At 32.7% G+C, this 25,699-nt stretch overlaps 1 protein-coding gene across 6 annotated transcripts in view; it reads right to left on the reverse strand.

Annotated features, from left to right (window-relative positions):
• The window catches only part of LOC145296895 (cytochrome b5 reductase 4-like), a 162,049-nt gene that overhangs the window by 8,271 nt on the left and 128,079 nt on the right, over positions 1-25,699 (reverse strand). For 4 of the 6 annotated variants that reach the window (XM_080143052.1, XM_080143050.1, XM_080143053.1 and 1 more), the window contains 7 exons: positions 22,465-22,527; positions 19,233-19,269; positions 13,129-13,283; positions 12,213-12,245; positions 10,975-11,097; positions 4,020-4,160; positions 1,019-1,171 (listed from right to left, as the gene is read on the reverse strand). In XM_080143052.1, the coding sequence (XP_079999178.1) occupies positions 1,019-1,171; positions 4,020-4,160; positions 10,975-11,097; positions 12,213-12,245; positions 13,129-13,283; positions 19,233-19,269; positions 22,465-22,527 (705 nt within the window). The remainder of the gene's footprint in view (positions 1-1,018; positions 1,172-4,019; positions 4,161-10,974; positions 11,098-12,212; positions 12,246-13,128; positions 13,284-19,232; positions 19,270-22,464; positions 22,528-25,699) is intronic. The other 2 variants (XM_080143054.1, XM_080143056.1) reach the window with 1 other exon arrangement.

Below are 25,699 nucleotides of genomic sequence, written 5' to 3' on the forward strand. Positions count from 1 at the left end.
AGGTCAGTTTTTAATGTGTGTGTGTGGGGGGGGGGGTAATCAGCTCCCCAAAAAGGGCACTCTGGTTAGTAACAAAAATAAAAAGATATATATCAGTCATGAAGGATTTCTCCTCGAGACCAAAAAATGAAGTGAAAAAAGTGAAGTGCAGCATAAAAACAGATACTACACTTTGATCGTAGCCTGAAGGTCAAGAGGCCCTGTCGGTGGGGCATTAGAATATGCCGACTGCCCCCCTGCAGAGGGTAAAAGTCCCTCAATGGGGGTCCTGGATATGGCCTTAAACTATATCCAGTGGTGAGGCCCCCAGCTTGTGGGCTTTAGGGAGTGTGGAGCCACCCTTTAATTACCATTGCTCCCAGGTCCACTCTGACCCGGATTGTGGTAGTACCTGTTAGGGTCCCAACTATGGGTTAAATAGAAACTGACGTGAAAACAACAAATATATTCTATTAAAAAAATTTTTTTCTTCAAAATCTTTGGATTCGGCATTAAATAACCCGAAAAGGGTTGATATGCCGTAAAACAAAAACAAACAACCAACCAACCAACTGAAGGCCAAAAAACCTTTTTTTCTATTGGTATTTATTTGCTTCCCCACAAAAACAAAATGTGACACAAGGTCATTTTTGATGTGGAAGAAAACCCCAGCTCCCCAAAAGAAGGGCAAAAAGAGGCACTCTGGCAGTATCTAAAAATAATAATTGTCTCGCTATAGAGGGTTTCCCTCCCATTGACCAAGGACAAATTAACTCAAGTGTAGAATCAGAACAGATACTGCACTTTGATCCTTGCCCCAAGGCCAAGAACATTTTTTCCTATTTGGATTAGAGTTATATTTTCTTGCAAACGTTTACTTTATTTAAAAAATGTTAATATTGTGTCAGGATTTATTTTTTCAAATAGTTCTTTTATGTTGTCGACATGAACAGTGGACTTGGATTCGCACATCAGACGCAATAATTCAAGTAAAAAAGACCCCCCCCCCGCCCCTCGGCCAAAAAATAAAATTGCTTACCTGTGGTTAATTTATCTATCCATTCTGTTAAGGTACCGTCTTCATAAATTTTTATCATCAGATAAATGACTCGGCCATTGTCCACACTGCTGTCCATTCGACTGGGTAAAAGCGAGGGTAAAACTAAGGTGTATTGTCGAAACACTTCTACATCTGCAAAAGAATGATTTTGGTTCATGAGAGCAAGGAAAAAGGACATCTACAAATGCTGAATATCAGTACAGTCAGGGAAACGGGTAGCAGGAAGGAAATTCCAAAGTTTAGCTGGTCGAGGGAAGAAACTATGAAAGTAAAGTTTTCTGGCATTTAGGGACCTTAACAGTGAAAGGATGAGATTTTGTTGTTAAACGGGTTTGTCGGGGATACGTATGTCGAGGATGCACAAGTGCAAGGAGTTAATCAGAGGACATTCGATTGAAATATTTGTAAAACAAGCACAGAGATGCAACATTGCGGTGATGAGACAGGGGCTGGAGCTTAGTTGACAAAGTGAGACCTATTAGATTGAAAATTGTTTTTTTTTGGACCCTATTCAAGAGGGAGAGACGAGTGGTAGATGCACCAGCTCAGATGTGGCAACAATACTCCATGCATGGGCGAATGGTGGCTTTGTAGAGGTACAGGATACTCTTAGGTGTGAGTAGTTTTCTAGCTCGATAGAGGGAACCCACCTTCATTGTAGCAACCTTTGCAATGTTCTCAATATATTTATTCCAGTTCATATTGCCCGTGAATGTTAGGCTGAGGAGTTTGAAGGAAGAATTTTCAGGTAGGGTTGTTATTCATCATGGATATCAGTGGTTGGAGAGGCGTCTTGTAATTGTTAAAGGAGAGCCACTAATATATACACACTGACAATTTGGTACTTGTACAGTTTAATCGAGACATTAAAAAAATGAAAATATCGAATAAAAGTTATATTGTACGGATCTGTTTTGGACTGAAGTTCTTTGAAAAAAAAATTTAATTCAATTTGATTGAGTATATATTTTTTTTACAGCAGAAAAACACATTTTTATGACAGCATGCTGAAGGTAGCTATGTTTCTATTTTTAGAACACACCACGGGGAGATAACTCGGTCTAAAGCGCTGACAAACCCTCTCCATCTTTAGTAATAGTTTTTCTTCTTAAAAATCGAAACATGGCTACCTTTTGTATTATAACAAATTGTACTTGATCAAATTAAGTGAAAACTTCATTTCATAACGGATATGTACAATGTAACTTTTTTTCAATATTTTCATTTTTTAATGTTGATTAAACTGTACAAGTACTGACAATTCTTTTGTCACTATTCTCAAAATCAACACAAAGACGAATTTCAAAATATAAGTTTTATTTACAATTAGGCTTCTAGTTCATTGACAAAGAGAGAAACGTTACTTGTAAGAGGTTGGTTGGTGTGTGGCTCAACAACAAAGAGGTGTTAAGGTTTCAATCCCGCTCGCCACTGTGTTTGTTCTCTCCTGTTTTCTATTTTTTATTTTTATTCTTGTATAGTCACAAATCGACATTCCTGGAATTGTAAACATCAAGATATTATGTTCTTTTCTATTTTGCATTTCAAAATATGAGTTTTATTTACAATTGAGCTTCTAGTTTAAAGAAGGAGAGAGACATTAGTTTTTAGAGGCTGGTTCTTAACTTTTGGATATATTACTATTTTCAATATAACAATTAGGCAAGAATTCTTGTTTTTGTTTAAAACAACATATTTTTAAAAATTCATCTGTCAACGGTATCTTAACAAGCACCTTGGTCTAAAATTTGATTTTCCTCTATAAAAAACAAAACAAAACAAACAAACAAAAAAAAAACTACTTGATGAAATTAAGCGATTTGTTTTTTATGAGAAATTTATTCCAGATTTTTTTTATCTTCATTTTTTTTTTTTTACTTAACTGCATTTTTAGAACACGTCACGGGGAGATAACTCAGTCTAAAACGCCGACACCCCCTCCCCATCTTAATAACTTTTCTTCCTAAAAATCAAAACATGGCTATGTTTGAGCAGTATCATAAATTGTTTTTTTTTGCTGTAAAAAAAAAAAGAAATACTTGATAAAATTAAGTGAACTTCATTCCATAATGGATACGTACAATATAACCTTTTTTTTTGATATTTTTATATTTTAACTGGCAGGGGTACTCGGCGTTGCCCGGGTGTTTGTAGGTGTGTGTGGTGTTAAATAAAAAAGAAACCTGGGGGGGGGGGGGGTTAGGATCGAATCCGAAGCCCTGAGGCGAAGTTTGAAAATAAAATCGGCCAGTCAGAATGAGTTAGTGAAAAATGTTTGAAAGTCGTCGAGCGTTATGACGACGATGATGTAAGCATTCAACGTTTTAATTAAGGGGGGGGGGGTAATCAAAACATAAAAAAAAAACCCACAAAAACATCTAACGTAAGGCAAATGAACGATGAAAACAGAAAAACGAACACGTGAAAAATGGCTTAAATAAGCCTGTTTCGATATTAAAATTTAAAAAATCGGTGGATACCCGGGTGTTTTGGGGTGTTGCTAAGAATAAGCGAAGTAAAAAAAACAAAAAAAAAACAGGAAAACGAACGTTACGTGAAAAATGGCTTAAATAACACAGGGTTCAATATTTAAATTTAAAAAATCGGAAAAAAAACCCCAAAAAACATCTCACACCATGATTCGAACCCAAAACGTTTAGATAATGAACAAACGCGCTAATCAACTGCACTAAAGTGACGTAGACGAAATGTGTTCGTTTTTTCAACTATTTAAAGTAAATCAGGTCACGACGTCATCTGACGCATGCGTAGAATCGGTCATCGTTACGAGAAACCCGTTTTTGTCTTAAACATCCTGGTCTAAAATTTGATTTTCCCCTGAAAAAAAACAACAAAAAACTACTTGATCAAATTAAACAATTTGTTTTTTTTTTGTATGAGAACGTATTACACATTTTTCTTTATCTTCATTTTTTAATATCTTTACTAAACTGCACAATCACGAAAAAGATCACCTTACCTTCTATCGTATGATACAAGCGAACATGATAACCCATCGGAGCATTCATCAGGAACCCGTCAGGTAATAATATTCGTAATAATTTTGTATTGTGCGTAAGTTGGACGATAGAATCTACGTGGCAATCCCGCTGAATACGTTCTGAAACGACAAAAGTTTTATGCATTGTCAAGCCATTATATCTATAAAGTTGTCTAATACACTTCTTGTGTGTGTATGTTTATTTCTCGTCTCTACGTGACTTTCATATTATTATTTCTATTTACTAATGATTTAAATATTAATTTACTTGTCCATACGTCTTGTGTCACAAAAAAAAAAACATCATCACTGCTGAGGATGCACCCCTGTTACCAGGAATAATGAACTGTTCGATGATGTCACTTCTGTCCATGACGTTACTTCCGGGTACAAGAAGCGGTTTACCAGAAAGTCGGACCCAGACACGCGAACCATGAGCAAAGATATTGTTCAATTACCTGTTTTATGTATTTGTAGTAATACATATTTAATTGTTACTGTGTTTTTCTTATCATTTATTCAACCACTAACCATCATCATCATCATTGGCGGTCACTCGTGTCCGAGTAAGACTGTCCTCCGTTGTGGCTTCTGTGGGTCCTCAGGTGAGCATAGAGCCCAATCCTAGACCCAATTTTTCTTGTGCAATTTGGGCAGATAAAGGTAGTGGTGGTGGGATGGGGTGGGGTTGGGTGTGTCTGGTTGATAATCTGTCCTTTCTGTGCTTGCGCTTATCCTCAGCAGCTTGATTTAGGTCACTGCTATAAAGCGCAGCACCTTCGTGGACAGCGCTCCTCCATGCCGATCTGCTCCCAGCCACGTTCTCCCATGTCTCAAGGTCCATGTAAAACCGCTTTAGATTTACTTTGATGTTGTCCTTATACCTCATCTTTTGGCCACCCTGGGCATGCTTTCCCGCAACAAGCTGAGAGTAGAAAATCTGTTTTGGGAGGCGGAGATCCGGCATTCGGACAACATGACCAGTCCATCTGAGCTGGTGTTGAGCAACAGTAGCAGTGATAGTGGGAATGTCAGCCTCACTCAGGACGCTGGTGTTGGTGCGTCGGTCCTTCCAACTAATTCTGATGATTTTTCGGAGGCATCTTTGGTGGTATGTCTCCAGGGTTTTTATGTGCCTCCCGTATGTGGTCCAGGTCTCCGATCCATAGAGAAGAGTGGGCAGCAAGACAGCTTTGTATACCATGATTTTGGTCTTTGCCAGAAGGTCACGGTTCTCAAATACTCTCTTCCTTAGCCTTGAGAAAGCCCCACTGGCACAGCTGAGAGGGTGTTGTATTTCATCATCTATCAACCACTAACACCACAACAATCACAAACATTAATTCATGAAAACAAATTACCTCCTTTTATAGTCACTCTGTATCAGTTAAAATCATTAACACCGTTTTCTCTCGAAAAAAAAACAAAAAAAAAACAAAAAAATACAAAACAAATAAAAAACCCAAAAAACAAAGAAAACAAAAAAAAACAAACAAAAAAAAACAAACAAAAAAAAAACAAAAAAAAACAACCCCCCCAAACCCCCCCCCCAAATAAACAAAAAAAAACATGGCTGTGTTTACAGTTTCAATTTAGCAATTTTATTTTATAATTTATATAGTTTTTTTAAATTAAAAAAAAAATGTGGAAGTGAATTAACATCTGTTTCTTTATAATTTATATAAAAAATATTCAGCAAAAAAGCAAAACAAAACAATGTATTGTGTGTTGAATTTTTATTGAAAAAAAATCTAAATTTTTTAAATCAATTCTTTTTAGTTTTAAAAGGTTAAAAAAGAATTTGCTAAAAAATTGTTTTAAATTCGTTATTTTTTTTCATTTTATTTATAATGTGTATAAAAAATTTCAACTACTGTGGAATTTTCACAGGTTCTGCTAATTAATAAATATTTTAACTAGCAGGACTCACAAATGAGAAATATATTTAATCAACAAATACGTTTTGATTTTTCTGAATAGCGCAAAAAATTAGGATGGATGAGTACCATAACCCTCCAGAGTCATGGGGATGGGACTACATTATTTCATGCAGCACCCATCCATCTCCAGAGAAGGCTGAGGAAGATATGGGATGACGTTTGGAAGTCAATTTTTAAAAGTTGTCTCATGCATGTCAGCTTGAAAAACTAAATATTAAACTGATGATGATAATGATGATGAAATCTAGTCAATGAATTTCATTGGCTAAAAATTGTGTGCGAATAAGATTTGAGTTTTTGTAGCAAACTCTGAAAAATGGCGCACAAATAAAAACTTATGGGCAAAAAAAGTGAAAAATGTATTAAAAAAATGTATCCCCAAAAATGTATCCCAAAAAATGTATAAAAGATGTTCAAAAAAAATGTATAAAAAAAATGTATAAAAAAAATGTATAAAAAAAATGTATAAAAAAAAATGTATAAAAAAAATGTATAAAAAAAATGTATAAAAAAAATGTATAAAAAAAATGTATAAAAAAATGTATAAAAAAAAATGTATAAAAAAAAATGTATAAAAAAAATGTATAAAAAAAATGTATAAAAAAAATGTATAAAAAAATGTATAAAAAAAATGTATAAAAAAAATGTATAAAAAAATGTATAAAAAAAATGTATAAAAAAAATGTATAAAAAAAATGTATAAAAAAAATGTATAAAAAAAATGTATAAAAAAAATGTATAAAAAAAATGTATAAAAAAAATATATAAAAAAATATATATAAAAATATATATAAAAAAATATATATAAAAATATAAAAAAAAATATAAAAAAAAATATAAAAAAAATATAAAAAAAAATATAAAAAAAATATAAAAAAAAATATAAAAAAAAATATAAAAAAAATATAAAAAAATATAAAAAAATATAAAAAAATATAAAAAAATATATAAAAAAATATATAAAAAAATATATAAAAAAATATATAAAAAAATATATAAAAAAAAATGTATAAAATAAATGTATAAAAAAATGTATAAAAAAAAATGTATAAAAAAAAATGTATAAAAAAAAATGTATAAAAAAAAATGTATAAAAAAAAATGTATAAAAAAAAATGTATAAAAAAAAATGTATAAAAAAAAATGTATAAAAAAAAATGTATAAAAAAAAATGTATAAAAAAAAATGTATAAAAAAAAATGTATAAAAAAAAATGTATAAAAAAAAATGTATAAAAAAATGTATAAAAAAAATGTATAAAAAAAATGTATAAAAAAAATGTATAAAAAAAATGTATAAAAAAAATGTATAAAAAAAAAATGTATAAAAAAAAATGTATAAAAAAAAATGTATAAAAAAAAATGTATAAAAAAAAATGTATAAAAAAAAATGTATAAAAAATGTATAAAAAATGTATAAAAAATGTATAAAAAATGTATAAAAAATGTATAAAAAAAAATGTATAAAAAATGTATCAAAAAAAGAACAAATTATGAAGAGGTTTATGCATCTTTAAATGAACTGCTACATACTTTCTTGAACATGCTAAGCTGCTCTCTCTCTCCCCCTCCCTTACTTTTCTCATTATCTTCCTATAATACAACAGAAAGGAAGACATTTTTGGAATAACTACCAATATGAATGAAAGAAGATAAACTTTTTCTGATCTCTATGCCATAGGTTCATCGCTAGTGACCCCAAAGGAATTAAAGTTAGAGTATTTTTAGGGTAAAACTTAAGAGTTGTAGTTGTATCTGGCGTGGTTTTAGTTATTATTAACTTGACACATACACACCAGCACTACGACTTTTCTTAATAATCGTTACCGTTGTAATCAAGTTAATATAGCTGGGATTCAGAATAAACACCAATTGGTTTTCTCATAATTAAAAAAAAGTTAAGTAAATAAATACAGGTAATTGACAATCCAATAATCTGTCAGATACCACTTGGTCACATGATCTGTCTGGAACAACCTTCTGTTTAATAAGACCATGGCATTCTGCATCGAGTCTGGTGCACTGCAGCATCTGTTGTGGCTATACAGTTCAAAGATGGAATTGGCTCTTCTGATGTAGGTCTTGGCAGGTGATAAGTACACATAGGTCTACCTAGTTACTAAGGTCAACCTCTCAGTGTTGCAGACAACGTCCGAAGGAAAGGCAAGCCAATATGGTCAGAGCCAGCCGTTGCCAGACTGGTATTGCAATGCTTTACCATATGCTTATCGGAATTCCAAACCGGATTTTTTGTCGGACTTACTCCCTTAGGCTTTGTCCTTTTCTAAAGGTAGTGGGGCTATTTGCCCATAGCTGGTGAAAAATTTTAAATATTTCCAATTTTGACAAAAATAACGGCTATAGAGACAAAGCTGGAATTGCCTCTCTTGTATGCAGGCCTGGTTGGGTGATAAGGAGACCTGGGTTTGCCCAGTTACCAAGGTTCCCCTCTCGGTGTTGCAGACAAAGTCCGACAGAAAGGCAAGCCAATACAGTCGGAACCAGTATAGCTGCAGGAGTTGCCGGAATGATCCTATTGGGATTCCAAACTATTTTTTTGTTAGGGTTTATTCTCTTGGCCTTTGCCTTTCTCAAGGCAGAGGAGCTCTTTGTTCATAGCGGGTGAAATTTGAAAATATTTCCAATTTTGATGAAAATAACGGAGATTGGAATATTAACAACACAATAATTCATGCTACTTGACAATACTTTGAGTTTTGACAATTAACGTAACCTTTTCATGTCTGTTTTATAGAGCAGCGATGTGAACAGGATAAACATTCTTTCAACTATTGAGTTGAAATTGTTGGAGACTTCAATATGCTGCAGGGATAAATAAATCACCATGTAGGTCGCCTTTCCCATTCATGACAATGTATGTTAGGATTAGGTCATCTTTGCAATTCACATATAGTCATGTTAAATCATCTTCATTTTGTTCATTCCATTCATTATTTATCTCACAATATTCTTCATCTTTCTGATAATCTAACCATCTCATTAACCTTGATGATGACAAATTAAAAAGGCTAAAAACTGAAAAAAGGCTAAAAAGAAAAGCTACAAAGGGCCAGTTTTTTGGCTAGACAAAAGGCTAGAAAAAGGCTGACAAAAAAAATGCTAGAAAAAGGCTGACAAAAAAAAAATGCTAGAAAAAGGCTGACAAAAAGGCTAGAAAAAGGCTGACAAAAAGGCTAGAAAAAGGCTGACAAAAAGGCTAGAAAAAGGCTGACAAAAAAAGGCTGACAAAAAAAGGCTAGAAAAAGGCTGACAAAAAAGGCTAGAAAAAGGCTGACAGCTAGAAAAAGGCTGACAGCTAGAAAAAGGCTGACAAAAAAGCTAGAAAAAGGCTAAAAAAAGCTAGAAAAGGGCTAAAAAAGCTAGAAAAAGGCTGACAAGGCTAAAAGGCTGACAAAAAAAGCTAGAAAAAAAGCTAAAGGCTGACAAGGCTAGAAAAAGGCTGACAAGGCTAGAAAAAGGCTGACAGCTAGAAAAAGGCTGACAGCTAGAAAAAGGCTAAAAAAGGCTAGAAAAGGCTAAAAAAAAAGGCTAGAAAAAGGCTGGCTGCTAGAAAAAGGCTGGCTGCTAGAAAAAGGCTGGCTGACAGGCTAGAAAAAGGCTGACAAAAAGGCTAGAAAAAGGCTGACAAAAAAAGGCTAGAAAAAGGCTGACAAGCTAGAAAAAGGCTGACAAAAAAAAGCTAGAAAAAGGCTGAAAAAGCTAGAAAAAGGCTGACAAAAAAGGCTAGAAAAAGGCTGACAAAAAAAGCTAGAAAAAGGCTGAAAAAGCTAGAAAAAGGCTGACAAAAAAGGCTAGAAAAAGGCTGACAAAAAAGGCTAGAAAAAGGCTGACAAAAAAGGCTAGAAAAAGGCTGACAAAAAAAGGCTAGAAAAAGGCTGACAAAAGGCTAGAAAAAGGCTGACAAGGCTAGAAAAAGGCTGACAAAAAAAGGCTAGAAAAAGGCTGACAAAAAAAGGCTAGAAAAAGGCTGACAAAAAAAGGCTAGAAAAAGGCTGACAAAAAAAGGCTAGAAAAAGGCTGACAATAAAAGGCTAGAAAAAGGCTGACAAAAAAAGGCTAGAAAAAGGCTGGCTGACAGGCTAGAAAAAGGCTGACAGGCTAGAAAAAGGCTGACAAAAAAAGGCTGACAAAGGCTGACAAAAAAAGGCTAGAAAAAGGCTGACAAAAAAAGGCTGACAAAAAAGGCTAGAAAAAGGCAGGCTAGAAAAAGGCTGACAAAAAGGCTGACAAAAAGGCTAGAAAAAGGCTGACAAAAAAGGCTGACAAAAAAAAAGGCTGACAAAAAAAAGGCTAGAAAAAGGCTGACAAAAAAGCTAGACAAAACTGACAAAAGGCTAGAAAAAGGCTGACAAAAAGGCTAGAAAAAGGCTGACAAAAAGGCTAGAAAAAGGCTGACAAAAAGGCTAGAAAAAGGCTGACAAAAAGGCTAGAAAAAGGCTGACAAAAAGGCTAGAAAAAGGCTGACAAAAAGGCTAGAAAAAGGCTGACAAAAAGGCTAGAAAAAGGCTGACAAAAAAAGGCTGACAAAAAAGGCTGACAAAAAAAGGCTGACAAAAAAGGCTGACAAAAAAAGGCTAGAAAAAGGCTGACAAAAGGCTAGAAAAAATGGACAAAAGGCTAGAAAAATGGACAAAAAAGGCTAGAAAAATGGACAAAAAAAGGCTAGACGGCTAAAAAAGGCTAAATCGACCAAAAAGGCTAAAAAGCTATTAAAAAGGCTAGAAAGCTAAAAGGCTAAAAAAGGCTTAAAAACAAAAAAAAGGCTTTTTCAGCTAAAAGGCTAAAAACTGGGGAAAACCTGAAAAAGGTTAAAAACTGAAAACTCTAACAATAAAATGAAAAATTAACAATAAAAAAGAAAAATTAAATTAAAATTTTTTTCACAAAAAATAAAATGATTTTTGTTTTTTCAGATATAAACAACAACAGCAAAAAAAAAATTGAGGAAGATGGTGTTTTTTTTGTTGATACAAACCAAGGTTTATTTTTTGTAAATATATATCATGCTGTTCATTAGGTTCTCCAAACGATGTCCAACTCACAGCGGGTTCTTGTTTTTTGAATTGAATCTCAGCCGTACTTGAATCTTTTAGTTTCACTGCAGAAAGAAAATGTACAAGAATTTTATTTTATTAAAAATGAAAGCAAACAAAAATTCAAATAATGTTTTTTTTTAAAAAAAGAAATTCAGTTTTCCAAGATAAAGGGTGGGGTGGGAGTCTTTGTAGCAGATGGGAGTGTAATGAACATAAGCAGGAGCAAATTCTCATGGCTCAAGATTTTGAATACACTTCCTTCCCGGCTTGCCCAATCAGAAGCCAGCTCTCAGTCACATGACCAAGTTTATAAAAGATTAAACTGACAACACCCCCCCCTCCCTTCCAGATCTTCAACTGACAATTCCACATGAGACGAACCTGTCCCCAACTTCTCTCTTGGGACTCAACAAAATTCACCCATCCCGAGGGTTCAAGAGAAAGAAACCAACCACCAGCAAAGACGGACACACTCTCTCTCTCTCTTCCCTCATCTTCCAGCATTGATGATTTCACCAGGAATAACTCCCGATTAACACCACGAAGAAACTGATGAAAGTCTATGAAGGAATGGACTGAAATCCACGAGGGAACTCTATGCTTAACTCCACACAGCTGAACATTTTATTCCTTTGGAGATTCTAACCTGTTGCTGAATAATGATCTGATTAAATCCTTCTGTTATTTCGTTTCTAAAAGAAGTTTTGTTTCATTGTTTCACTGCTTCATACTTAACAATTACTTATTTGATTGGGAGATGCCTACAAGCATTTTTCCAAATCTTATTAAAACAGATCAACATTTATGCGAGAGTGAATTCAATCCAATTCTAGCAATAATCTTGTAGAACCTTCCGAGACTCCACAGTTGCTGTATTGATTAATGTTGATGACTAGAAGATTGGAAGAGACGTTGTATGCTGGGGATTTAATGTTTGTACGGGAAGCCATGGAAGATGTACTTGTTAAGGTAAAGACATGGAAAAATGCTATGGAAAGTACAGATCTGGGAGTGAATGTTATTAAGACCAAAGTGATGATCAAGGATTGTCAAAAAAATAAATTAAAAAAAAAAAAACATTTCCTGCTCAAATTTGTGGAAAGTGAATTGAGTGCAACTCAGATTGCAAGCCCGGGGGGGGGGGGGGGTTAAAAAAAGTGGTAGAATGAATGCATACCTTTATAATCTGACGTTACATATTCTTCCAAAACTAAAATTAAAAAAGCACATATATATTAATTCTTGATTGTAAAAATGACATATAATCAATACTTAAAAAAAAAACCCAAAAAACAAACAAAACACACACATATCAATACTTAATTTTCAAAAAAAAAAAAAAAAAAAAATACACACATATCAATTCTTAATTTTCAAAAAAAAAAAAAAAAACACACACATATCAATACTTAATTTTCCAAAAAAAAAAAAAAAATACACACACATAAATTCTTAATTTCAAAAAAAACAAACAAAAAACACATATCAATTCTAAATTTAAAAAAAAAACAACAAAAGAACACACACACATATCAATTCCTAATTTTCCAAAAAAAAAAAAAAAAAAAAACTCACATATATCAATTCTTAATTTTCAAAAAAAAAAACAAAAAAAAACTCACATATATCAATTCTTAATTTTCAAAAAAAAAAACAAAAAAACACATATCAATTCTAAATTTTCAAAAAAAAAAAAACAACAAAAGAACACACACACATATATCAATTCTTAATCCCCCCCCCAAAAGAAACGCACATATATCAATTCTTAATTTTCAAAAAATATATAAAAAAGAAAACCTAGCAATTCTTAATAATTGTAAAAAAACATATACCAATACTTAAGAATTGTAAAAAAAATGACAACATATCAATTTTTAATAATTGTAAAAAAAAATTATTAAACTAAAAAAAAATAATAAGTTAATGTGTAAATGCGTATAAAAAGTGGATATGAAAGAATATTTTCACAAAACCTTAATTTTAAATCGAAAGGAATTAATTTGAGAAATGGTATCTCACTTTCATAATAAAGCAGAATCGACGATTTTTATGACGGTCAAAAAAAAAAAAAAAAAAAATTCGAGTCTTACCTATGTGTATTTGATATTTGTTATTACGTTTGATAAAAGCCATAATTTTCAGGTCTTTCTCATTACGATCAATAACTATATACTCTGTCCGCATCTCATTCCATCGGGTGTAGATGGTCACAATGATAGAGGATTCTGTCTGAGTCCATTCATAGCTGGAAATAAATTGAAAGATTAAGAAATTTCTATTACACGAAAACAAAATATATACATAATAAAAGTAAAGATGGGCTATTTCTTGAATTTTCTTATCAATAACTAGTGTGTGTGTGTGGGGGGGAAGGGTTGTTTGGGTATAAAATACGCTTAAATATGATATTTTAATTTGTCCAGATTTTGTATATATCATTATAGAGTCACGATTTCAAAAGTAAAAAAAAAACAAAAAAGTACTTAAAACCATGTCTAAATTCAGCTAGAATCAAAACTGTTGGCCTTGTGCCTAAGTATTTTGTTCATGTTGAAATTTTTAGCCTGAATAAAATATTTAATATCTCAAAACCGTAGCATTCAAAACTGGTGACATTACCACTGTACATACATAACACGCATACGAACTGATTAAAAATTAAAACTAAACTAAGGTGAATGTACAAAATGTTTAATGATTTATTCAATTTTGACCTATTATTGACCCCTAAAAAAACAATTCTAACCAGCATAACCCATAAAAGAACAGCCCATAAAAAATCCAATCATTTGAGGTCCCTAGCGCTGCTCTGCGACTTCTAGTTTCGGAGGAGATAAAAATGGAAAATATGGAGACAGACAAACATATAGCCGTTTATATATAAGATTTTGAATCTGATAAATCAATAAGCCAATTTTTCTTCGTTCTTAAGAAAAGGTGCATTTTGATTTAATTTTTTTGCAAATATACATCAACCTTCTTGGAATATTTTTCAGAAAGAAGCCATGTTTTTTCTAAGCAACAAATATAAATTGACATGGCTGTCATCTTTGCTTTCAGCAGTAAATGAAACTACTAAGAACACATTCTTTATTCTGGCTATTATACTAGCAGGGCTACTTGGCATTGCCCAAGCCAAAGGTGTAATGTATTTCTATTATAAGTTAGATATCTCTATCCATCTATCTTTCTATCTTTTCTCCTGACCCTCTTCTTTCTTCTATACCATGCTCCATTCCTCTCTCTGGGCACACACAACTCGTTGTTTTATATAGTCGGTAAAAGGGAATTAATTCCTTGATAAAAAATCAAAGTTACTTCCCTTCAGTGCATAATTTTAAAAAAATCATCCCCCCTCCCCACTGATGAAATCTGCACCAGTTCCAGGTCAAAAAGCAAAAGTTTTTTGCTTTTTGATTCATCTGGGGTGACGTCGGAAAAGAAAATATTAACTTTGTCAGTATCTGTTTTGTTATTTTTTTACTTTTATCCAGACATACAAACATACCGACTTTAGCCCTTTATATTATAGGCTAACGGTGGGCGCTCAGACTTTCCCAGTCATAAAATACACTTAAATATATTTTAATTAATGCAGATTTTATATTTATTATTAAAGAGCCAATTTTCTATTGAATATTATATTGTACCTAATGTATAGTACTGATTTCAAAAGTAAAAAAAAAAAAAAAAAAAAAAAAAAAGACTTGTGTGCCATCAGCTAGAATTGAAGCCAAAACATTTAGCGCTCTAGTCGCATTCCTTACTGTTTAAGCTATCGACAAATAGATAAGAAACATTTAAAATTAAACTACTTCAAATTCATGCACAAAAGAAATAGAAATATGTTGGCAAGTTGAAATGAACATTTTGCATTTCAACTTGCAGACATATTTCTGTACACATTATTCATCCATCCAAACATGTTATACGACCAGTAGTTTAAGAATTCATCGGTTAAATATTTACACACACATGCATTTACTGTTTTATGTATATAGATAAAGAGCAGTTGTTTGTGTGTGTGTTTGTATGTCCAGCCAAAAGTAACAAAAAACGGCAAATTAAAAACCAATCAATTTCGTCTTGGATGAAGAATATCTACAATTTAGAAAAATTTATTCATTTTCTGGGGGGGGGGGAGGGGGGGTCACGGCTCTGTTCAGTCTTGACAGGCTATGGATACTCACTATAAAGGTTCCTACATGTGAAATTTTTTGTGGCAAGAATCTCCAACCACACCGCTTCCGAATCAGCACTGCTTGAATTTAGTGACAAGTAGAAATTCAGGACGACTGGAAACAATGCCAAGATAAGCGGAGAACACACAGCGCTTAATATTCCTAAATGGTCACCCATCTGGTACTGGCTAAGCTCATTGTTGCTTAACTTTGGTGATCTGATGACAACTGATGTGTCAACATGATTATGCCGTATTTTATTGCGTATAGAGTTATAAAGGGTCAGGTTTTCTGTAATATTATGTACTAATTTGGAAAGTAGATGGTGACTTTTTCCTAGAGAAATCACTTTAGTAAAGGAGAATTGTCTGTATCTGTGTATTCAGTTAAAGAGGAATGGGCTGGGGAGAGGAGAAAGAGTCGGTTGAGGAGAAGGAGGGGTAAAACGAGGGAGAGAGAGAGAGAGAGAGAGTTGGATAGGGAGAGGTAAAGAGCCAGTTTTAATAGAAATATGCTATACTTTTGCCCTGGGCAACGTCGGGTAGCCCTGCTAGTTACTAACAAATAACAGTTAAGTAATATCATATTTTTACTCATATGGAAGAGGTGAAAACAATTAGGAAATTTCTGGAAAGTTTTATTGCCACCTCATGTGATGTCACAACATTGCACTTGCTGCTTCTTTAGAAAAACCTGAAAATTTTTCAACAGCATGAACCTAAATAGTCACCTATTATATAACAAGCAGTTCTTCCATATTACACTGCTTTCAAATATTTCCAACATGGCTGCCAAAGTTTTTGTTACTTCTATTTTTTTTTTCTACGCTTCTGAATATCAGCTATGAATTACAGAACTGCTTTTAAAGATTTCAAAAAAACGTAACATGACAGCCAGTAATTTACTAACGAGTTAGTTTTTGATGGAAATCAATATTTTAAGCAGTAGGTAATTATTGGTTCTTAGGGGTCAATAATAGGTCAAAATTTAAAAAAATCATTAAACATTTTGTACATTCACCTTAGTTTATTTTGGATTTTTAATTAGTTCATATGCGTGTTACGTATATACAGTGGTAACGTCACCAGTTTCAAAATAAGTAACATAACAGCCAGTAATTTACTAACGAGTTAGTTTTTGATGGAAATCAATATTTTAAGCAGTAGGTAATTATTGGTTCTTTTATTGTTTTTGGAAGGTAAGTAATTATTATTGTTTCTTTTGTTAATGTTTTTGGACGTCAGTGGTCTGAAAGAGATACAAATGATTACACTTTGTTTTTGATTGAACTTGAATGACCCGGTTTTGCTCGATGGTTGAATAGGGACAGGAAATGACCTAAAAAACAAAAATGCAATTATTAAAACATGAGAAACCTGTTTCAGGGTGTGATGACCTATTAAAGCAGATTAACATGTACATCAAACCGCTGGAAAAATGGTGGGATCCTTCTATTGATCCAGTAGATATCTCACTGCTGATGCAATTCTCTATCTATATAAGAGCCAGGTACGTCCAAGGATGGAGTACTGTTGCCACATCTGGGCAGAAGCTGCTAGAAAGGACTTGTCCTGCCTTGATAGAGTTCAAAATAGACTTTGTAACCTCGTAGATGCCCTTTTCTCTTCCCTGCAACCTCTATCTCACAGAAGAGATGTTGCGAGTTTGTCTCTGCTTTATCGTTATTTTCATAGCAAGTGCTCGACTGAGCTTCAATCTATGGTCCCCCCCCTCGCCAAACTTTCACAAGAAACACTTGTCTAGCTGAAAACACTATCAATAATTCCCGCCCCCACTCTTTATCTGTGCCTAAACCTAAACATAGATTCCATGAACAAAGCTTTTTTCTAAGAACTGCACGCCTGTGGAATTCTCTTCCATTTTCCTGCTTTCCAGCTGACTATAATATGGTTGTCTTCAAGTCCCACGTAAACAAATTCTTGATGAGCCGTTCCACTTAAGTTAACAAATTTACCGAATTTCCATTACTAACGATTACTATATTGTCCAATTGACTACTGTACACTCTTTAACCCTTATTTTCGAGTGGTCTCTGGCCTTGATAAGTGGTTATGCCTAAGTAAAAAAAAAAAAAACGTTTGGCGGGTACAAATACAAAACTTGTCAGGCGAGAGTTTTTATCTTTATCTGATTAATAGTTTGCGGAATATAAAATGCCATAACGCTATGGAACACATTATGATGGGACTCCTTCCATGCAGGCATAACATGGTCATTTTCAAATCCAATGTCAGCAAATAGTTGTCATAAACCGTTTTTATAAGTAATAAACGTTTGTTCATTCTATTCATCATTTTCAATCTTCTCATAATATTATTCTTCATTTAACTGATATTTATTCATTTCATTAACTGCTATCCTCAGATGGCTTTTTACCTTGATAGGTGGTGACTCATTAATAAAAAAGTATTAAATAAATGTACATGTTATGAAGTGGCTAGCCAAGCTAATTCTAATCTTATTCTTATACTAGCAGTTCCACCCAGCTTTGCTTGGGCCCTATGTACTGTTCATAACTTTATATGCATATGTATATATTAAAAACTGTGAATATGTACGGTAATGCCTTTCTATATAATAGGCTTCTTTAATTACTATAGAGAAAAGTTGGTAGAGACCGCGGATGTCAATTTTTTTTTAAACTTTGACCCCAATTTTGACCCCTTAGCATTTATTGTTTTGGGGTCAAATAGAATTATAAAGTTAGATCCCTGTCCAAGTAATCTATATCTAAAATTTAAAGTGTTTAGACCCAAAATTGGCAGAGGAGTTTGGTAGAATTCTCAAAGTTCAGAATTCTCAAAGTTCAAATCATTGAACTTTGACCATTTAACAGCAAAATTTCTGGCCGAAAACTGATTAAAAATATTTTCCCAAATCTAGATACCACTTATGCCAAATTTCGAGCCTGTAGACCGAAAATTGGCTGAGTTATTTGGTAGGAAAATGTACACAGACAGACACTTTCACTTATTATATATATATATATATACTTTCACTTATTATATATATATATATATATTTTCTTATAATATATACCAATCCTTATTTAAGAAGCTCAATGTAATTACAGAGCAATATAGAGAATAAATGACAAAAAACTATATTCCAAAATTCATGATGTTGACCATCTTATAATTTATTCCTTTAATTCAGTTGACTTTTACAATTCTTGACAGTATCTGTTTTGTAGCGTAAAATCAATCACTTTATTATATCAATCAATGAATCTATTGATATAATTATTTGATTGATATAATAATTAAGTAATTGATTTTGCGCTACGAAACAGATACTGTCAAGAATTGTAAATGTCAATTGAATTAAAGGAATAAATTATAAGATGGTTAACATCATACCTTTTGGAATATAGTTTTTTGTCATTCATTCTCTCTCTCTCTCTCTCTCTCTATATATATATATACTAGCAAAAGTACCCGTCGTTGACTGGGTTCAAAAACAGCCTACACAAAATGGACTCTGATTTATGAAAGTATGATAGGTTATGAAAAGGAAGGGTTGTAAAGAGATAGCTTCGAATTTGGGGGTATCCAAACCAAAGCAAAATATGGTATAAAGTAAAAATAAAATAGATAAACCCCATAATTTATTATACCATACCTGTTCACACTAATCGCAATATTCTGTGGATCTATATTAAAAAACCTTGTTAAACTTTGTGACATATTTCAATTATATAGAGGTCAGGCGCAAACGAACACCCCATAATTTTATTATAATATGTGCAATGATTAGACTTGGCTAAGAGTTTCTTAAAATAATTTAGCAGACTTGACAAGTCACCATATTTTGTGGCTTCGAAAATTTCTACTTGTTTCTTGTACAGGTTCAGCAAGAATTTGAATGCATCCTACTAAAACCTGATTGTCGCAGTTGTTGAATTTAAAATTTTTTACTTAAAATAATTTTCCACTAATGAATCACTACAGCACAACAATCACGACGGAAAGAAAAAAAAGAAAATTACTTACGACGGGGGTTTCTTGTTCAATTCTTCTTTTGCGGAAACTGATGAAATAGAAAATAAAAACTTGAACAAGAAATTATTTATACAAAAAGTTGGAAAAACTTCAAAGACTATTGTAATCCACATGACATCACGAAACTACAATAGCATTACAAGTTGATTTTTTCTTTTTAGATAATTGTTATTTTATCAACTTGCATAAAAAGAGCTATGTAAAAGATGCTTAAAACCGTTTGAATTATGCAAATACCATCAGTAGTTCAAAAGTTATGAGAATTTTAAGTACCAAAATTTAGGCTTTTCCGTGGACATTTTTCTTTAGAAAAAGTGGGCTAAATTACGGACCTCCACATTTCAAGAAATTCTGTAATTTCACCACCATTTATTTATTTTTCAAGCTATTCTCATGAAACTTGGCACTCTTATGTAAAATTGTGTGCTCTTTCTAATTATGCAGTCAAATCTGATGTATCTCTTTACCATAAGCCATGAATTATAAATTCAGATGTACAAATTTCAATTTTTTTAAAACTGGCGCATGGTATCATACAGTGGGTGTCTATTCATGAACAAAACTAAGTATTATAGTGGTATTTAAATATAGCTATATTGAGAATAGGCACTCATGGCCGGTATTTACTACTCCCCTCAAAGAAAAAATAAATTGAGAAGATATGAATTAATCTCAGAAATAAATCGAAGAAAATTTTTCATATAGATTTTGGATTTCTGTAAAAGATGGAAATTCCCATAGTCGACCAGAACTTATGTATTTTGGAACCAGTCCAATTTTCAATTTTGTAAATCCTCTCTATCGGGCCCAAAATATACCCCTATTTTATGAGATGTAACCATAAATTGTACTCTACATGAATCCTTCATGTAGCTTTCACAGCACCAGGATACCAGGAATCCTAATAAGCAACAACTATATATTCACGAGTTGACGGTAATTTTTGTCATTTCTATTCTGTTGTTTTACTGAAAATTCAATTATGTAAACAAAGAAATAAAACTAATTTTTTACCTTGTTTCCACCTTAACATTTAAAATGATTACTTTTCTAGGTTTTAGGGTATGCTGAAAATGAATATCGCATTTAAATTTTCTGCAAATAAGTAGTTTTCCGAATATTAAGCAATGTCATTTCTTATGTTATCGCTGGTGGCCATCTTAATACGCGCAAACACAACCCCGAGAAACTACGCACAAATGCACATACCAAGATAGGCACCAGCAATAACGTAAGAAATGACATTGCTTAATATCCAGAAAGCTACTTATTCGCGGAAAATTTAAATGCGATATTCGTTTTCAGCATACCCGAAAACCTTAGAAGGTAGTCATTTTAAAGGAAAATGTTAAGGTGGAAACAAGGTAAAAATTTACAAAATGCATCACAATGAAATTCTTTATCGAACCGCCTAATTATTATTATTATTATTATAATTTTGATATCCTCAGTTAAAAAAAAAAATAGGTTTGTTTTACAGATTCAAAAAAATGGTCTTGACAATGAGTTAAAAATAAATTCAAGTTTTACGATATCTTTTTTTATTTGTTAAGTGAAAGTACAGAATAGTTAACAAAACACCCTTCCTTCCCCATGTTAAGAATGGGTTTCATAATTATTAGGTTATTATTTCAGCATGGTAGCATAAGTACACAAGTACCTTTTATTTGTTACTAGTGGGGGGTACCCAGTGTTGCCCGGGTGTTTGGGGGGGGGGGTAAATCAAAATAAAAGAATAAGCGAAGTAATAGCCCTGTTTAAATATTATATATTAAAAAAGAAAAAAACAATGTTAAAACTTCTTAAAAAAAGCGGAAAAAAAACCGAACGTGATGCAAACGAACAATGTTTTTTTTAAATCAGAAAAACAAAAACGTGATGGAACCCCCCCCCTCAAAAAAAAAACGAACGTGATGCAAAATGAACAATGTTTTTTTTAATCAGAAAAACAAAAACGTGATGGACCCCCCCAAAAAAAAACGAACGTGATGCAAAACGAATGATGTTAAAACTTCTCAAAAAATCTGAAAAAAACAATAAAAAAAAAACAACAAACACAAAAAATGGCATAAATAATCCTGTTTCAATATAGCATTGTTTGGAAATCAAATTTGAAAAACTTGGAAAAAATTTTTTTAAATTGACAAACTCAGAATAAATAATGACTAGTAAGACAAAAGCAGAGAAACAGGGGGTCAGCAAAAACTATCTATTGGGGCCAATATAATCTATAAATATAAAAGCGAAAATGTGTGTATGTATGTGTGTTTGTATGTACGTATGTGTGTTTGTATGTCTTGCAAAAACTTTCCACACGGGTCACGGATTTTTGCCAGATCGGTATCATTCTAAACTTCCTACCTTCGCCCGACAAATATCGAAAAATTGGCCAAAAACGTTAATTCCTTCACCCTGAAATCAGTAGTTTTCTACAGTGTGTGTGTGGGGGGGGGGGGGTCAGCAAAAACCGTCCTCTCATGACGAGTTCGCTTCTACTATTTATTTTAAATATTTGAAAAAGCGACACAATTTCGTCAACGTCTTCTTAGCTCAGTTGCTTAGAGCGCGGCCTCATTATCGAAACGTTTTGGGTTCGAATCGTGGTGTGAGATATCTTTTTTTTTTTCGATTTTTTAAATTTTAATATTGAAGCAGGGTTATTTAAGCCATTTTTCACATGTTTTTTTTTTGGGGGGGGTATTTTTCACGCTCATTTTTCTGTTTTTTTTTTTTTACTTCGCTTATTCTTAGGTTTTCAGTAACACCCCCAACCCCCGCCCGACCACACACACCCAAAAACACCCAGGCAATGGCGGGTACCCCTGCTAGTCTATAAATATAAAAGAGAAAATGCTTGTGTGTGTGTGCGTTTTCGTGTATGTCCAAGAAAGGCTTTTTTTCCGAAAACCAATGGGTCGCTTCATTTTTTGCTTAATGTTTCACTGACTTCTTTCTTTGGTGAAGAACGGCTGCACATGGATGAAAATGCTTAGGTTAGCAGATATGGAAGAATTGAGGCAACAGAGTAGTTTGGAAGTTAATTTCTAAAAGCCGACCAACATACGATTGCATGCAAAACAGATATTAAGCAAAAAATGACGACGACAGTGGAAGACCCTTACGTCTGCATTAAGATATTCTTTAAGAGTCAGATAATGGAGGGAATTTCCACCATTTCTACCAAATATTTTTTTAAAAAGAATCTATATTTACATCGACTTACCATTGATGGAAGGTGCCACTAATAAACGGCTTGAAATGTTACTTTTCACCGAAGAATTACTTCCTAAAATTAGTAAAAATAATTTTCAAATTCAGAATTTTAAATAATTTTTTTTTTCAAATTAAAATATTACTTTTTTTTTTTGGTAAAACCTGCATTTTTTTTTTTTAATTAAAAAAAATTATTATTATAAGTTACATTTTTAATATTTAAAAAAAATTTTTTTTAGAGACAATGGACTTTTTCAAGCTACAATTTTCACATTGGTAATTATATTCACTAACTATAACAACCAAGATAAAAATATTAGTTTTTGAAAATCTTGACTCTTTTTTAAAGTAAAGCATCACAATAAAATATATAACAATGAAAGAATGGATTTGTTTGTTTATTGAAAAAAAAATGAAAATTTTATTCATTTTTCATTCTTTTCTTCATTATTATTTCCGCCATTTAACTTAAAAATGTTTATTTTTTCCATTTGAATTAGGAATGTAATGCAAATTTAATGATTTTTTTTTTTAGTTTTAGTGCATCAAAAAAGACAGTAATATAGGTAAACAATATATTTCAAACAGATTTGTAAAATTTCAGTCGAACAATAATCAAACTTTTAGTTGAGAAGTTCTTGCAGAATTTTTAAGTTTGATTTCAAATGATGAATTTTCAAATAAGTTGTCATTAAAATACGTTTACTTTATATTTCATTTTAAAGAGCGTTTTTCGTTCTATCTAATCATTTATCTAATCATTTAAATTACCATCGTTCTAAAACAATCATGTCTTCTTTTAAGAACGTTGAATACAAGATGGAAAAAAAAGCAAACTGCACAATTTTTTTATTTCGATTCAAGCTAGGCTGAAAAGTTGCTGAAACAGCTCACAATATCAACGAAGCATTTGGCCCAGGAACTACTACTGAACAGAAAGCACAATGGTGGTTTAAGAAATTTTGTGGCAGCGATAAGTCTTGAAGATGATGAGCATAGTGTTCAGCCACTGGATGCTGACAATAATCAATAAAGAGCCTTAGTCGAAGCCAATCCACACACAACTGTTCGAGAACTTGCCTGTTAATTAAATGTAATCTATGATTATTTCTAACTACTTGGAAAGTAAAAAAAAAACTTGATAAATGGATATCTCATGAATTGAACAACAATAAAAAGAAACGCTGTCATGAAGTGTGATCTTCCTTTCTTTTATGCAACAAGAATGACCTGTTTCTCGACCAGATTGTGACATGCAGTGAAAAATGGGTTCTTTACGACAACCGGAGATGCTCAGCTCAGTGGTTAGATGCTGATGAAGCTCCACGACACTTCCCGAAGCACCGAAAGAAGGTCATGCCGATTGTTTAGTAGTCTGTGACCAGTCTCATCCATTACAGTTTTTCGAATGCAGGCGAAACCATTTTGGTGAAGTGCTGTGAACAAATGGATGAAAGGCATCAGAGTACTGTTGCCACATCTGAGCAGGAGCTGCTCGAAGCACCCTATGCTGCCTTGATAGAGTTCAAAACAGACTTCGTAATCTAGTAGGTGATGCCCTTTTCTCTTTTCTGCAACCTCTTTCCCCACAGAAGAGACGTTGCAAGCCTGTCTCTGCTCTATCGCTATTTTCATGGCAAGTGTTTGGCTGAGCTCCAATCTTTGGTTCCCCCTTGCCAATTCTTCATAAAAAACACTTGTCTAGCCAAAAATCACTATCAATAAATTCCCCCACTCTCGATTGTTGTTATTCAGCTCTTCTTGTAAATTATCTAATTATACAAAATTATTTCTACAAACAATTATTATGCAACTGTCCCAATGACTGCAATACACACATTAACCCTTATCCTCGAGTAGCCTCCAGTTCTTGATATCTGGTGATCCCTTAGTAAAAAAAAACAAAAAGTTGAACAAATTTGGCTACCTCTCACTTACTGAATACCACTTTTTCAAGTGTCTCGACAACTTTCTGCATGAGAAAAGCTTCAAAAACCTAAGTGATATCACAAACGCCTTCAGCGACTTCATCGCCACCAGAAGGCAAGATTCTTATGTTACTGACATAAATACACTTGTTTTACGTAAGCAAAAGTGTGTTGATTCTGATCAATAAATTTTATTCGAGCTGAGACATGTTCATCTGAATTTAAAAGTTAAAAACCGCAAGAACTTTCTTGTCAACCTGATATATATTGATATTTTATCGTTTTTTGGAAGTATTGTCGATTATTTTGTGATTTCAAATATGAAAATGCCAACTTGAATCGTTTAAAGCTGATAAAAAAAAAAAAAATTAGTCACTTGAAGTTTGTTGATATGTTTATCATCTGAGATATTTAAACAGATGATAAGAGTCTATGCTTAACAGTCACCCCAATAAGAAAACCTTTGGAAATATGAATTGTTTTTTGGTTTAAATTGAAAGTAAGCCTCCCCCCCCCCCTACATACGAAAAAAAAAAACCAATTGATTAAAACTAATAAACATAAAATTTAAAAACTTTGGTGCTCAACTGAGGTTCAAAAATATTAAAATTATTAGTGTTGGGACGATTACCCGGAATCAAAAAAAATCGGACCTTTTGGGGTATCAGAATCGGTATTGGAAAAATTTGAGCCTATTTTCCGATGCCAAAACCGATTCCTTTAAATTATCTTTTTTATTTGATTTTGGTTTAAGAAACATCTTCCACTGCTTGTAGTTATGACAAAATAATAAATATTTATTGATTTAAACTTCAAGTAAGACTAAAATCTCTATATCACCCTCTCACAAGTGTCTTTATACGTTTGAGAAAATATAGGCACATTTAAGATGTGTTTTTATGGAAATCGGGACAAAATAACACTTTTATAGTTAAATATTTAGTGATTTATAAAAAAATCGGAATTGGGAATTTAATATGAAATCAGGAAAATATTGGAATCGTCCCATCACTAAAAATTATTCAAACTATAATCTCATCTTAGATGTTATTCTTACAACATTTCGTCTAATGTAACTCCTGACTTTCTATCTTGTCAAACTTTTATTTTTTTTATTTAATCCACAGGAGTAGTTTGTCTTGTCTCATCAGCCATGACCGGGTAGAAGTCTTAAGTAATTTGTAATTGTAATTTTTAGTATTATCTGCACTAAGGATTGAACCTTCAACCTTCATAAGACTGTTGCTGAGCACTTTATCCATTACACCACAGGCTTGCAAGTACTAAGTATAATCAGTTCTAAATGACAGTCTTCTG

The sequence above is a fragment of the Euprymna scolopes genome, chromosome 17, assembly GCF_053919585.1.
Source record: "Euprymna scolopes isolate OS-2025 chromosome 17, ASM5391958v1, whole genome shotgun sequence".
In the NCBI taxonomy this organism is placed as follows: domain Eukaryota; kingdom Metazoa; phylum Mollusca; class Cephalopoda; order Sepiida; family Sepiolidae; genus Euprymna; species Euprymna scolopes.